The sequence below is a fragment of the Moschus berezovskii genome, chromosome 26, assembly GCF_049115385.1.
Source record: "Moschus berezovskii isolate FMDL1 chromosome 26, NW_MosBer_1.0, whole genome shotgun sequence".
In the NCBI taxonomy this organism is placed as follows: domain Eukaryota; kingdom Metazoa; phylum Chordata; class Mammalia; order Artiodactyla; family Moschidae; genus Moschus; species Moschus berezovskii.
This window is the reverse complement of record NC_142485.1, coordinates 8855355-8868551: the sequence shown is the minus strand read 5'-3', so window position 1 is coordinate 8868551 and position 13197 is coordinate 8855355. Positions and strand designations below refer to the sequence as shown.

The window sequence follows — 13197 nt, the reverse complement described above, 5'->3', positions numbered from 1 at the left end:
CTCCCTCCTGCTCCAGGCTGACTCTACCAGCTCGATTCTCCCACCCTGGGGGCTTGAGGGATCAGAGAAGGTCTTGCTGGGACAGCAGAGGGGGCCAGGCTACTTACAGATGGGAGGCCTTGCTGCTGTTGGCCCAGGTGGTTACAGCTGGAAGGTGCTGAAAGCACGTCTGCTCTCACCCCAGGTTTTGCAGGAGGCCGTGAGTGGCATCAGCTCAGGTGGCCCTGCCCACTTCTGGGACTTGGTCTAGGGACTTTCTGGGTGTCTGTTTTCCCATCCCAGGTTTCTGGTGGGGTCATGGGAGACGGTCCAGGCCCTCCAGGTGGGAGGAGTTGGTGGTGTTCAGTGGGGTCCGTGCTGCTCTTCTCTGCTCTGGGATCTTTTCCTGAAGGCACCTCGTTCCCCACAGATAAGTTCCCCCAGGAGGAAATTCCTGGGGAAAGTCCTGGGAGGACTCTTGGGAGTCAGGGACCCCGCTAAATGCCCTCGGGTTTCTCTCCCACCATGTTTTCTGGCCTATACTAGCCAGAGTTCAGGTTGCCCAATGCCCTGCAGGTTCCCTGGCTCTGGAAGCAGAAATGCTGTCATCAGGAGGGACCACCCCCCAAGCCAGTACACCTGGGACCCCCACAGCCAGTTTCACAGAAACACATGAGCCTTGGGGAGGGTTCTGGGACTTTTATTTTTACTCTTTATATTTTAAAAGCCAGGGAAGATGGGCCAACTCTTGGTCCCTTTTGCTGCTGCATGCCTCTAGGGCCACCCCCTCCCACCTCCCGAAGCCCCAGCCCCTCCCACCTGGTGGGCAGCGCCCCCCTCTGCAGCACCCGCTCCAAGGCCCTGCCGCAGGGCATCCCAGGAAAGTGAGGGTCGTGGGTTCCATGCAAGCCTCGGGTGCCATCCTCCCCTCTCCTGCGGGGGTACCCCACCGGAGGAGCAGGGGTTCTGAGGTCCCTTCCAGCCCCAAGTGTCCCCCCAGGAAGGATGCTCCTCTTTCTCCAGGGGTCCCGTCCTTGCTCTGGCCCCGGGGGCTGCCCGGTGGGACAGGACGCAGCATCGCTGCCAGGAGTCTCTCCTGTTTTCTCTGCTTCTGTCCACAACCTTCCTCTTTCCCAGCCAGTGGGGGCGTCTAATTCCTCCTGTCCTGGGTAGAGGGGGGATGCCCTCTGAGGCAAGATGGAGAAAGGATAGCAGGAGGACAGCTCCCTTCGGGGGTGTGATCCTTAAGTTGGGGTGTGGGGGTGTTCCTTGTTGGCTAGACCTCATTTCCCCGCCCCTAGTCGGGGGGGGGGGGTCCTCCAGCCTGGGTTCAGCATTTAGCTGTTACATCTAAGGTGGGATCCTTCTTGTGCCAGGGTCTGGGGAGAGGCCCTGGACTTGCCCGCTCTTCTAATCAGCCTAGAGGGAGACCCCTGACTGAGCCAGGGAGGGAAGGCGCCCCCCGCTCCACCCCAGCTACCACGGTGGCGTGTCTGGGACCCCGCGGCCAGTGTCCTGGCTGCAGAGCTTGGTCGTTCTCATCCACCTGTGCTTGTAGAGTCTGCAGAGCTGGCGAGGCCAGGCCTGGGCCCACAGAGGCGCAAGAGGGCGGAGGGGCCAGGCTCGCGTCTCCCTCGGCTCCCTCTCCCCGCCCCCCACCTGGAGGAGGGCAGGGCACCCCACTCCAGATTGGTGCCTGGAGAAGCCCCCTGGACAGAGGGGCCTGGAGGGCTGCAGTCCATGGGGTCGCCAGGTGTCGGACGCGACTAAGCACGAGCTCCCCGGGGGCTGGCCTTTCCTCCCCTTCCTCCTTCCTCGCCGTCGCCAGCTCCTCTCCCTCCTCCGCGTCCCCCTCCGCCTCCTCCCCTCCCGATCCCTCCTCCCTCCGCCTCCTCCCGCGCAGCCCCCCGTTAGCCCGCGCGGGGACCCCGGCGGCGGCGGCGGGCGGGCGAGGTCAGACGCCGCCGTGCGCACCCAGGCCGAGCGCCGAGAAGGCGGCGCGGTGCTTGCGCAGCAGCAGCCGGATCTTCTCGTCGTCCGAGTCGGGGTCCAGGGGCTTGTTGTACTCGTCGTCCTCCGTCTCCGAGGCCGCGCGCTCCCCGCCCGCTCCCGCGCCGCCCGGGGCCCGGGGCGTGGACGACGAGGGCTCCAGGGCGCTCTTCTTCCGCCACTTGGTCCTCCGGTTCTGGAACCAGACCTGGGACGAGCGGGCTCTGAGGGTGGCGCGCGCCCCTCCCGCGGCGGCAAGCCCTCTGCATCCTGCACTAGGCTCAGCAATGGACAAGGTTGTTTTTTTTCTTTTTTGGAGGAGGGCAATAAAATGAAAGCTGAGTGCAGCAGCTTTTTCGGCTTCCCTGTAACCACCCTTCCGAGTGGTATACATCCTCTCCTTCGCCATCTGGGTATTGGGGTGGAAGGGGCTGAAAGGCTTTTAACTTCCTAGACGTGCACTGAACTTCATGAATAATTTCTCCAACAATAAAACTAATACATGCTTACTGCTGGGGATAGAACCCTGCAGAAAGGACCCAAAGAAACAAAGTCATGTGGAGAGGGCGCTTCCTCTGCAGCAGCCGCTGAGAAGGCTGTGGGGGTGGGAGTGGGGGGTATGGGGGTATGGGGGATGGGGGTGGTCTTGGGGCCCTGGGGGAGCCCAGACCGGGTCCCCAGCTGCCCCTGTGCCTCCCACTGCACTCAAGCCCATCACTTTGTCACAGAGCTAGGCAGTTCCAGCACAGCTCAGAGCTAGCGGGAGATGGTGCCCTGACCCAAAGCTCCTTAGGACACAGTGAGCCTCAGAGTTGCCAGGGTTGCCCCAGGAGCCCGAGGAAGCAGAAGCCCGCATACTCACTTTCAACTGGGAGGTGTGCAGTGGGAGGGGGTACCCCCCGCTGAGCCTTGCCCCACCCCCCCCCACCCCCCCACCCCCCCCCACCCCGGCTGGGCAGTGAGGTTCATGGGTAGTTGTGGGGAGGAGTTATATTCACTTTCAAGTTCTTTAAATTTATTTTATATTGGTGGTGAACCAAGGCCAAGGCTGCCTAACAGAATAAGCCTGAAGTGAGTGCTGATCTGGCCCAGAGGCTGCCATCAGCTCTTGAAGTTTCCAGCCTTGGCAGTGCAGGGGCTGGGGAAGGCATAGGGTTGGAGCCCTGTAATCCAGGTTTGACTCCCAACACTTAGTAGCCAGTTACCTTGGGCAAAATACTTGGCTGAGTTGGTGGGAGACTCAGACAGTAAAGAATCTGCCTGTTGTCAAGCAAGTATCCTTCAATTAAAAAAGTAAATACATTAAAAAAAAAAAGAATCTGCCTGCAATGTGGGAGACCTTGGTTCGATCCCTGGGCTGGAAAGATCCCCTGGAGAAGGGAATGGCAACCCACTCCAGTATTCTTGCCTGGAGAATCCCGTGGACAGAGGTTATAATCCATGGGGTTGCAAAGAGTCAGACTTGACTCAACACGTTCACTTTTCACTTTCAAGTTGGGTAATAAGACCCCACCATTGCCTCCCCACCCCCACCCTGGCACACACACACAAGGTTGCTGTGACGTTTAAATGGGCAGTTATACATTCGGCTCTCAGAAGAGGGTGCCACGGACGACAGCCATCGGGGTGATGGTCACTATTGCCATCTCCAGGTTTGGGCAGCCAGGCGGTGCCCACATACCTGGACAGCCTCCCACTGAGCTGCAGTTGCCACGAGCACAGGGCTGCCTCCCTGCCAGGCAGTGGCACCCCATCCCGGCAGGGTCCTCACTGCCATACAGACAGCCTCTTCACCCGCCTGGACTCACCTTGACCTGCGACTCGGTCATCCCCAGTGAGTACGCCAGCCGCGCCCTCTCGGGGCCAGCCAGGTACTTGGTCTGCTCAAAGGTCTTCTCCAGGGCGAAGATCTGGTGACCCGTGAAGGTGGGCCGGGTGTGCTTTTTCTTGTGGATGCTGTCGCTCAGGGGGTCCGGGGCTGGAGGAGGAAGGAAGCGTACCCTTAGTGTGTGTGTGGGCCGTCCCAGCCCTGCCCTGCCCTGCCTGCCCCACAGGGCGAGCGCCTCTACCTAGAAGCCACTGAGGTTGCGGGGTCATCAGGGCACCTCTCACTTGAGCAGCCTGCCTCTGCCTTGTCTGGGTGGGCAGGGACCGCAAGCATACCTGCCCCCAGGCTGTAGCTAACTGTGGCCCAGAGGGTGCTTAGAACTGCGTTTCCCCGTGGAACGTCCTTGCTACTCAGTGATGCCGCCCCCCTAAGGGGCAGGAGAAGCCTCCTCTGGGTCTCCGGGATGTCCCTTCAGGTCACCGAGAAACAGATTTGATGCCTCTACCAACGGTCAGGGTCCCAGGGGCCTGGGAATTCCTCCACTTTCTAGCTCTTGGGATCCTGTTTTCCAGGTTTCTGGGACAACCAGAGCCTTAAGCCCCAAGTGACTGCCTGGTCCCCAGGCCTGGGAGCCATGAGGCTTCCACCCCACTGGAGAGTCTGGAGGCGAGGCCTCAAGAACTGAGTCCTGTGTCACACAGCAGCTTCCTGCCGGCTCTGTTTAACGTGTGACAGTCCGTCAGTACCGTTTCGGACACAGGGAGTTCAGCCCAGTGACTACCTAGAGGGGTAGGATGGGGCGTGGAGGTGGGGCGGAGGCTCAAGGGGGGAGATACATATATACATATACTTATGGCTCATTCACATTGTTGTACAGCAGACATCAGTACAACAGTGTAAGGCAGTTATCCTCCAGTTAAAAATGAATTTTAAAAAATACCCAAAAAAGTGAGGGAGGGGGCTGGGAGAACTGACCCCTGCCCATCCAGGGCAGCCTCTCAGGAGCTTGGCAGGGGGAGGAGAGGGGAGGAGAGTGTGGATGGGCCCCGGGGAAGCAGAAGGCCCATATGTTGGGCCTTGTTCAGCATAGTCTGACCCCCACATCCCACGTCCTCGGGTCACAGGTGAGGAAACCGAGGCAGAGACAGGATAGGAGACCTCCCGAGAGACTGTCCCCTCCCCTTGAGTGAATCCAGCCCCTGACTCTCAGATACTTTGCTGTGTGTGTGTGTGCATTCGGGGTTGAAGGGCAGGGTGCAGAGAGGGCTGTGTGTGCAAAGGGGGACGTGGAGGGGAAGGTAAAGCACCCCCAAACCAGCTGTAAGATAGGCCCCCTGTGGGCCCCTCTGTGTTTCAGGCTGATGGGGGCCGTGGGGACCCCAGGGCACGCAGGTGGGAGGCAGATGTGCTCCAGGCTTTCCTGGGCCGCCCCAAGCCCCTGCCGCAGTGGAGGCCCCCCGAAGGGGGACAGAAGTGGATGCCCCCTCTGCTCCTGCCTGATGTGGGCCCGGGGGTGGCTCAGACAGCCACGGCCCCCCCCACCCCGTGCCTCCCGGGTGAGGCCCCCCTGCCTCTGCACGACCTGCCACCTCCCCCAGGCCCTGACTGGTAGCCTGAGGCCCTGCACCAACTCTCTGAAAGCCACAGTCTGGAGAGGGGCGGATGAGCCCCCCACCCCCAACAAGGAGGGCCCAGCAGGACGGGGCTCAGCAGCGCCTCCCGGAGGCTGGGCGGCCTGGCTGCTGCTGTTGACCTGAACCTGCGCCCCGCCGCCCCCCCAGGAAGGACACCGGCCCCCTGGATCGCAGCAGGACTGAGGTGGGGTCGGGGTACATTCGTGTCCCTGAGTGCTGCCAGGCCTGGGGAGCTCTGCGAAGGTGATGGGGGGCAAATTCTCTTCCCTGGGGTGAGGTGGTGACACGGCTCTGGATGGGAGAAGTGAGATGCGCAAGGCCTCACAAAGGATGGGGTGGGCCGTGTGGTCCTCTCTGGACCCCAGGCTCCCCAGGAGGGCGGCTGGTAAAAGGGGTGGAGGCAGGGGTCAAGATGCCCATCCGGGCAAAGCCGGGGCGGGAGAGGGAGGGGAGAACGTCACGCCGCCCCGGCTGGAGGGACAGACCCGGGGTCTGCCCCAGGCAGTCCAGTGGCCGCCAGGGGACCCCCCCGCACCCCGCGAGTCCGCGCGCCTCCGGCTCCCGGTACTCACTGCTGCGGCACTGCCGCCCGCCTCGCCAGTCCTGGCCCGGGTCCGCCCAGCAGTTCCGGGTCCGGGTGGGGTACTCGCTCCCCGCCTTGGAGAAGCTCCCCACCTGGGGGCCGTAGTAGACCCCCTGGGAGCCGAGGCCACCGAAGCCGGCCACGTGGGGGTAGCCGGGCAGGAGGCTGCTGTTGGGGGCCGCCACGGGCCTGCTCAGGATGTCCGTGATGCCGTGGGGGGTCCCAGCCGGCAGCTGGGGACCCAACCCCGGGGGGCTGAGCTTGTAGAAGGAGTTCTGCACGGAGTACTGGCACACTGGTGCCTTCATCTCCGAGAACTGGGCCAGTGGCGCGTTGTTCAGCAGGAAGGGGCCCTGCAGGTTGGACTCCATGGCTCCCCCCACAACAGGCTGAGGGGAGGCCGGAACCCCAAATCTGGGCCCCTAGAGCCCCTGAGGTCCAGCCCAGAACCCCATGGCAGCTCCTGAGGGTCAAATCGGCTCAAGCCCCGGGCTGGCCTCCCCCCCAGGCGTCCGGCCCAGCCCTTGCCTGGGTCCTGACCACGTCAGACACGGGAAGTCAGGTGTCCCCAGGCAGGTGCCAGCATCCCCCCTTCCCCAGCGCTCCTGCCTTCTGCCCCTGCCTGGGGAGAGGCGGCTCCCCACGCCTCAGCTCAGGCCCCTTCTCTGCTTCGGAATCCGGGGCCCTCCATGAGAAGTTTCCAGTTCAGAGAAGCAACATTTCCCTGATAAAGATGGGGCCCATTAGAATACAGACCCGAGACTGGCTGAGTGGCTGGAGTCGCCTCGCCATTGGTGGAAACCCTCTCGGGCCTCACATTGGCTTTTCCTAGACAAATTGCACTTTGAAAGATTGACTGTAAAATCAGCCAGTGTGTGTGCGTGTGTGTATGTGTGTCAGAGAGAGACAGAAAGAGAAAGAGTTAGTGCTTAGGAACCTCTGTTCATTCTGAGAAGGTCTACCTGCTCCTGGTTCAAGTGAGCATCTAAGGAAACGTGGGTACCTGGGAGGGTTGCCTCTGGGGCAGCTGGGGGGCATAGCGCCTCCCCTGTGTTCTTGGGAGATGCTACCCTGAGGTGCCCAGGCCCCTTTCTGTGCCGATGCCCAGGCTTCTTGGGGGTGTGTGCAGAGTGGACACAGAGGCTTGGCCCTCCTCCTCCATGCTGGGATGGGTAAGTGGGGAGGCTGGGCTTTGGGGCCCGAGAGCCTGCAGGTGGGAGCCTGCCAGGCAGGCTGGGCTAGGGGGTGGGAGTGGGACCCCCCTGAGGGTGCTTCCTGGGTGCTCCCCAGGCTCTCGCTCTGCCTCTGACTCTCCCTGATCCCCTCTGTCCTCCTCTCCTCTTCCAAGGACTCATTTGTGCTTCTGCCATGTTCTGCCTGGCTTGGCACCTGGGTTGAATGGGTTGATGGCTTAAGATGGCCATTGATTCAGCGATGGGTGCCTGTGCCAGCTTTTGGTTGGTGCTCAGTAAATATTTGATGGGTGAGATGAGATTGAATCACAGGGCACATATATGCCTTTTTGTTTTTTTCTTCCTAATAAATTTTTCCAACATACAAAGCTTCACTAGGGTCTCTCTCTCGTTTTACAAATAGGGAAAACACAGTAAGCAACTTGGGTCATTTCTGCATGGAACAGCATCCTTTCCTGCAGTTTATTTTTATTACTTTCTTTTTTTAATAATTAAATTTGTTTATTTTTAATCAATGGATAATTGCTCTACAATATTGTGCTGCAGTGTTAGTCACTTGCTGCTTCTGCTGAGTCACTTCAGTCGTATCCGACTCTGTGTGACCCCATAGACGGAAGCCCACCCGGCTTAGTTGTGTCCAATTCTTTGCGACCCCATGGACTGTAGCCCACCAGGTTCCTCTGTCCATGGAGTTCTCCAGGCATACTGGAGTGGGTTGCCATTTCCTTCCCCAGGGACAATATTGTGCTGGTTTCTGCCAAACGCCAACATCAGTCAATCATAGGTATACCTAAGGCCTCTCCGTTTTGAACCCCCCTTCCACTCCCTTGCGTCTGTAGTTTATTTTTAAATGCCCATCAGCATGTCGCTGGTTTGGACGTGCAACATGACAGGGAACATAGTGGCTGCCAGACAGATGGACTTGTGTCCCTTCTCTGCCTGGCAGTCCCAGAACCCTTTCTTTCCAGTCCAGGGTTGCCCTTTGGCAGGCAGGGACGGGCCTGCTCCTGGGTTTTCAGCAGGAGGCCCAGGGCACAGGTTGTAGGAATGGCTCCCCTTTCAGAGAAAGCTGGCTCTGCCCACACTTGTATTATCTGCTCGGGCTGGAACTGGCTGTGACCCTGTCGCACAAGTGACGCAGGTTAAGCACAAGAAAGACCTCACAAAGGCTGTGGACCTTGTTTTTCTGGAAGTTTGGATTAAACACAAGAGAAAAGGTTTTTTGATCTGTCCGAATTGGCTGGGCTACAAAGCTGTCCATCACCACCCTTTGGGAGACCGTATTCCAGTTCCCCGCGTGGCCGCCGGAACCCACCTTGGCAGTTTTGATTCTGAACCTGTGTCTTAAAATCCCCCCGCGTGATGGTGGTACACAGCACGGTTGGCCGCTTGGCCTGGACACTGAGAGAGATGCTTCAGAATCAGATTGAGGCTGGGGGCGCTCCTAAGACCCTATGACTGTGACTTGGCTGTACAGCCTGCCTCCTGCCCCTGCCAATGATGCGAACTTAGGAGGAGAAGCCAGAGTACATAATTTCTTACTTCACACCAAGGTTGACAAAGGCGTTTGTGTTCAGTGATCCCAGGATGACAGACTGCAGAGACTTTTCTACTTGCTTGATCCCTTCCCCCACTTGATGGATGAGAAAACTGAGGCCAGCTTGGTGGCTAGCCTTGCAGGAAGTGTTAAGAAATAGGATCAGAGCCATTTGGTTGGAAGTTCTTAAACGTTGGCACTGAGCGCAGGGATCAGACACCTTCACGGGGGCGCTGGGGATCCCCCTTAAGTGGATGCCTGCTGTGGGCTTACCTACCTACCTTGGCGTTTGTGGTTCCCTCTGACCCCCTCCAAAAATCTTGGACTTGCCCCCATCGCATGGTCATTATGGGGTGGGACAGCAATCTGCTCTACCATCTGGGGGGGTAGGGGGGCCTCTCCCAGAATGGGTGGTCCTGATTAAGGGGCTGCACATGTTTCCAGAAGGTGGGCAGGTGGGGTGCAAGCCTCCCTGCAGACTGATCACCCCCAGACTCGCTCCCCCCCACCCCCAACTCCCTAAAGATGAGCCGAAAGGAGAGAGGGAGCCTGTGCCATGAATCGATTTCTTTATTAATTTTGACATTTGTTCAGCTGGTGTAGGGAGAATGGTCTATACATCAGAGAGGGGTGGGTAGAGGGGAGATTCCCTCCAGAGAACAGAGCCGTGTGGGAGAGTCGAGAAAAGAATGATTTTCATAACAATTTAAAAAAATCAAGGTAATTCCAAAACTTCTAAAAAGCGTCTAAGGTGCAGACTGCAGCATTCTCTAGGCATCGTGTGGCGACCCCAAACCCCTCCCCTACAAGCTCCTACTAGCAGCGGACGCGGCATGCCGCCGAGGGCCGGGGCCGGAGCCGGAGGGCCAAGCAGCCAAGCCAGACAGAGCGAGGGGCCAAAGCGCAGCCGGGGCCGGGGCCGGGGCTCTACGGGGGCTACCGGGTCGGGGCGCCGGGGCGAGGCGGGGGCCGATGGCGGCGGGAGGCGGCCCTGCGCCTGTCTTCCTTGGCCTTCAGCAAGTCCAGCCGGCCGGGGGCGCTGGGCGGGTGGGAGGCGCCGGGCCGGGCGAAGGGTCAGGCCGGCGGCGGCGAGGATGCTCTGCGCGCCGCCCCGCTAGCTCGGGGGGCTCCCTCTCCCCGCGCGCCCCTTGGAGGCCGACCGGACCCCGCCGGGACCCACGGGAACACGTGTGCTCTGGGGCCGGCCGGGCCCTGGGCGCTGGGGGCTGGGGGGCTTGCTCTGCCGTCGAGGGAGCTTCTGTGCTACTTGGAAGGTTCGGATGTGTTCGGAGGACACCGGCAGAGCGGCGGGGAAGACGGGGGCTGGACATCCACACACAGTGTGGCCCTTGGGCGGGCGAGAAGAGCCTGCAGTCTCTCTCCCGGCCTGGAGGGCGCCGCGGGGCGGGCGCGTTGTGCTGATTCGGGCCTCCCTCTGCCGGGGGTCGGGGTGGGGGGCGCCGGTGTAACTTTAAGGCTCTTCCCTGATGGCACCGAGGCGAGGAACTTCGTCTCCTTCCTGCCCTGACGGCGGGGGCGCCCTGGGCCGGGAGGGTCTCCTTCCTGGCGGGGGCCTCCAGGTGGTCAGCCGTCTGTCTCCCTGCGCTCCGCCCGCGCCCCGCTGCGCTGCCTCTCCAGGAGGCGGGGGCGGGGGCACCTTGACCGACCGGCCCGGCCCGCCGCCCCCCCGACCCCCCAGCCCGCCGGCTGCCTGGACTTACAGCACCAAGTTCGCTCCGGGAGACCTCGGGTGGCGGCTGACCTAAGAACTGGGCAGGTCCGTATTCGCTAGCCCTATGAACTTCCTTCCTCTTTCACTGAAAGACAGGCTGTGGCGTTCCTTCTCCCGCAGCCTGGAGAAGTCCTCCGGAGCTGAGCTGTTTGTGAGTGCTCTGTACATACTGCTAAAGTGTTTCTATTGGTTTGCATAGTATTTATTGTTTTTCATATACACAAGGCTTGATTACTGTACAGTTTACACTTTGAACACAGACTAGGATATAAGTGCTTGAAGGTATAGAAAACCTCTTCTCTATTGAACATGCTGGTGCAATCCTGGGACAGCCATCGGCCCTCCCCCAGCTGAGAGCAAAGACCCTTCTGGATGGGGCGCTGGCTCCCTTGGAGCCCTGCAGCTAAGCCTGGCGGGGGGTCCTCGCCTCAGATTCTTAAGTACCTGACACAAGAAACCCCCGAATGCATTCTGAAGGTAATGATTTTCCATTGGAAGATGATTAATACTGGCAGAGAGAGAGAGAGACAACATAAAAAAAATTCCAGTTTATCCACAGGAGAGTCTATACAGCCTCGGACATCACAGTAAAATCTGTGTGTATACTGAGCAGAGGAGGGAGGTGTGCATGTGTGGGCGTGTTTGTGTGTCCTGATGCCGTGTAGCACGTTCTGGAAGGTTCTGGAAGGTTCGGTCCACTGGCAAGGATGGTCACACGTGGAGCATGGAGGTGTGTGGGTGCGGAAGGCTGGCGGATGAGGGCAAGGGATTAATGGTGTGGAACTGATTTCATGTCTAGTTTTTTTTTTTTTTTTTCCCTTTCCAGGAAGCTCACATGAATTTCCTACAGAATGAGGTTGGGGGGAAAAAAAAAGTACCCTGTAAGAAGTTGAAATTGAAATGATTAAAAAGAATATCTCATCCCAGCCGCAAAAGAGCCCTTGTTTTGCTGCTGCCTTCGTGCTCTCCTGCGCAAGCTTTGCGTCCCTCTCTCTCTGCACACCCCCTCCTGCTGCTTCCGTCCACGTTCCCCACAGAGATCCACCGTCGCCAGAGGCAGGATTGAAGACTGCAGGTCATGCGTCTACAGCCGTTCATGCGAATAGGTGACTAAAGGAAGTCCCTTACAGAGGTCATGCCGTCAGCCTCCAGGGATGCGTGCGCGGGGCCTCCGGGCCAGCTCTCCTCCTGGGTGCGTGGCAGAGTGTGTGGAGTTCAAGGGTTGGGTGTCGAGGTGTGATCCTGGGGGACACACAGAGAGAAGGAGTCACTTAGAAGAGGCGCAACTCCCAGCAAAAAAAAGAAAACAACCCGCCATTCTGAGCTTTTGCGCTGGTGGCCCCCAGGCAGGAGTGAATCAGAAAAAGCGGCCTCCCCAAGCAAGGCAGGAGCTGCAAGGTGCTGAGCCCGGCAGGGACCTTCCTGAAACCCCGGCCAGCTTGCTCCCGGACCCAGAGGCTGCTACTGGCTCCATGCCCTCCGATGAGTTCCCTGAACGGCACGGTCACCTGGGGAGAGGGCCCCCCCCCCAACCGTGTACCCAACCCCCAGGAGAAGGGCTGGGCTATGCAGCACCGCCCTGGCTCGTTCAGTTCAGTCCAGCCAACAGGCACGGGTGTCTCCTGTGTGCCAGCCTGCACGGAGCGGGCATGGCCATGGGAGCTTGTGGCCTCACGGGACCTCAGTGCCGCTTCAGTTCCATGACTCTTACTGTCAGTGGCCTCTGGCTCCTCTCCCCATGTCTTGTGGATGGACTGGGGCCAAGCGGTCTTTGAAAACCAGAGGCCTTCTCCCCAGGAGATGAGGTGCATCAGGCTGGAAGACGGCAGCTGTGCCTGCCGAGGGAAGCTGAACTCTGCGGCCTACAAGTCACAGCCACATGGCATGCCTGCCAGCCCGTGGGGCCTCGTCTTCCAGCCTGGGGGGCGGGGCTAAAACTCCATGTTTGCAGGATCGGCCACCCGGGGTTCTATCTGTAGGAATTTAACATGAAGAGGAGCCGACAGCCTCCTAAGCGGGGCTGGAAGTGATACAGAAAGGCAGAAACTCATCTGAGGCACAGCTGTCTCCAGGCAGGGAGCTCCTCGTGGGTCCTACAGGAGCCTGGGTTGGGGAGGAGACTGGAGGTGACCAAGGGGAACTCAGCCCCGAGTGGCTCCCCAGGGATGGAGAGTGGGCTTAAGCTCCTCGCCAGGCCTGCTGCCGCTGTGGCGTGGCGAGCTGTCGCCCTGGAAGGGGTCCCTCCACCATGGCCCGTGTCCCTGTTAGAGAAGCCACCTCCTCGGAGTCCGAACCCCCGTGCCCGCTGCTGCCTGCCTCCCCTTCTCTCTCGCCTCTCGTGTCACTGCCTGGCATGTAACGAGCAGTCTGGTTAAGAGCATGAGCTCTGAAGCCAGGCTGCCTGCACTCATATCCTGTCTCTGCCGGTTTCCTGCTGTGTGAAGTTACTTATACTGTCGGGGACTCGGTTTCCCTCGCTGTAAAACGAGGCCAGGAGGAGGACGCAGCTCGTTTGACTCTTGTGATGCTGGACAGCTAACCATCTATGGAGTGCTTGGGACACTGAGCGGTACTGGACGCTGCCGTGGTCAGGATCTGGAAACGCTCCATCCTGTCTGTCCTGTCTCTTGTCTGCTTATCTCCCTGGCTGGAGTAGCAACACTCTGAGGGCAGTAGCCAGCCTTTACTCTTCCTGTGGGGGGCTTCCCAGGTGGTGCCAGTG

The 13197-nt window shown here is 59.8% G+C and overlaps 2 protein-coding genes across 9 annotated transcripts in view; both read right to left on the bottom strand.

The window, feature by feature from the left end:
• Nucleotides 1–1805: 1805 nt before the first annotated feature.
• NKX6-3 (NK6 homeobox 3) lies at nucleotides 1806–6384 on the bottom strand. The gene is made up of 3 exons (XM_055416282.2): nucleotides 6003–6384; nucleotides 3777–3946; nucleotides 1806–2176 (listed from the first exon to the last, which is right to left on the bottom strand). The coding sequence occupies exons 1-3, from the start codon at nucleotides 6382–6384 to the stop codon at nucleotides 1934–1936; spliced, it is 795 nt and encodes a 264-aa protein (XP_055272257.2). The 3' UTR covers nucleotides 1806–1933.
• A 2913-nt stretch (nucleotides 6385–9297) lies between these two features.
• Nucleotides 9298–13197, bottom strand: part of ANK1 (ankyrin 1) — a 107785-nt gene continuing 103885 nt past the window's right edge. For 7 of the 8 annotated variants that reach the window (XM_088832709.1, XM_055416647.2, XM_055416649.2 and 4 more), the window contains one exon: nucleotides 9298–11717. In XM_088832709.1, the coding sequence (XP_088688835.1) occupies nucleotides 11691–11717 (27 nt within the window). In that variant the 3' untranslated portion in view covers nucleotides 9298–11690. The remainder of the gene's footprint in view (nucleotides 11718–13197) is intronic. The other variant, XR_016036506.1, reaches the window with a different exon arrangement.

Coding starts and splice junctions, on each gene's coding strand:
- NKX6-3 (XM_055416282.2), bottom strand. CDS start 6,384: ATGGAGTCCAACCTGCAGGGCCCCTTCCTGCTGAACAACGCGCCACTG. Junction 3,947..6,002: donor CGGGCGGCAGTGCCGCAGCA/GTGAGTACCGGG, acceptor TTCCTCCTCCAG/CCCCGGACCCCCTGAGCGAC. Junction 2,177..3,776: donor TGACCGAGTCGCAGGTCAAG/GTGAGTCCAGGC, acceptor CGCTCGTCCCAG/GTCTGGTTCCAGAACCGGAG.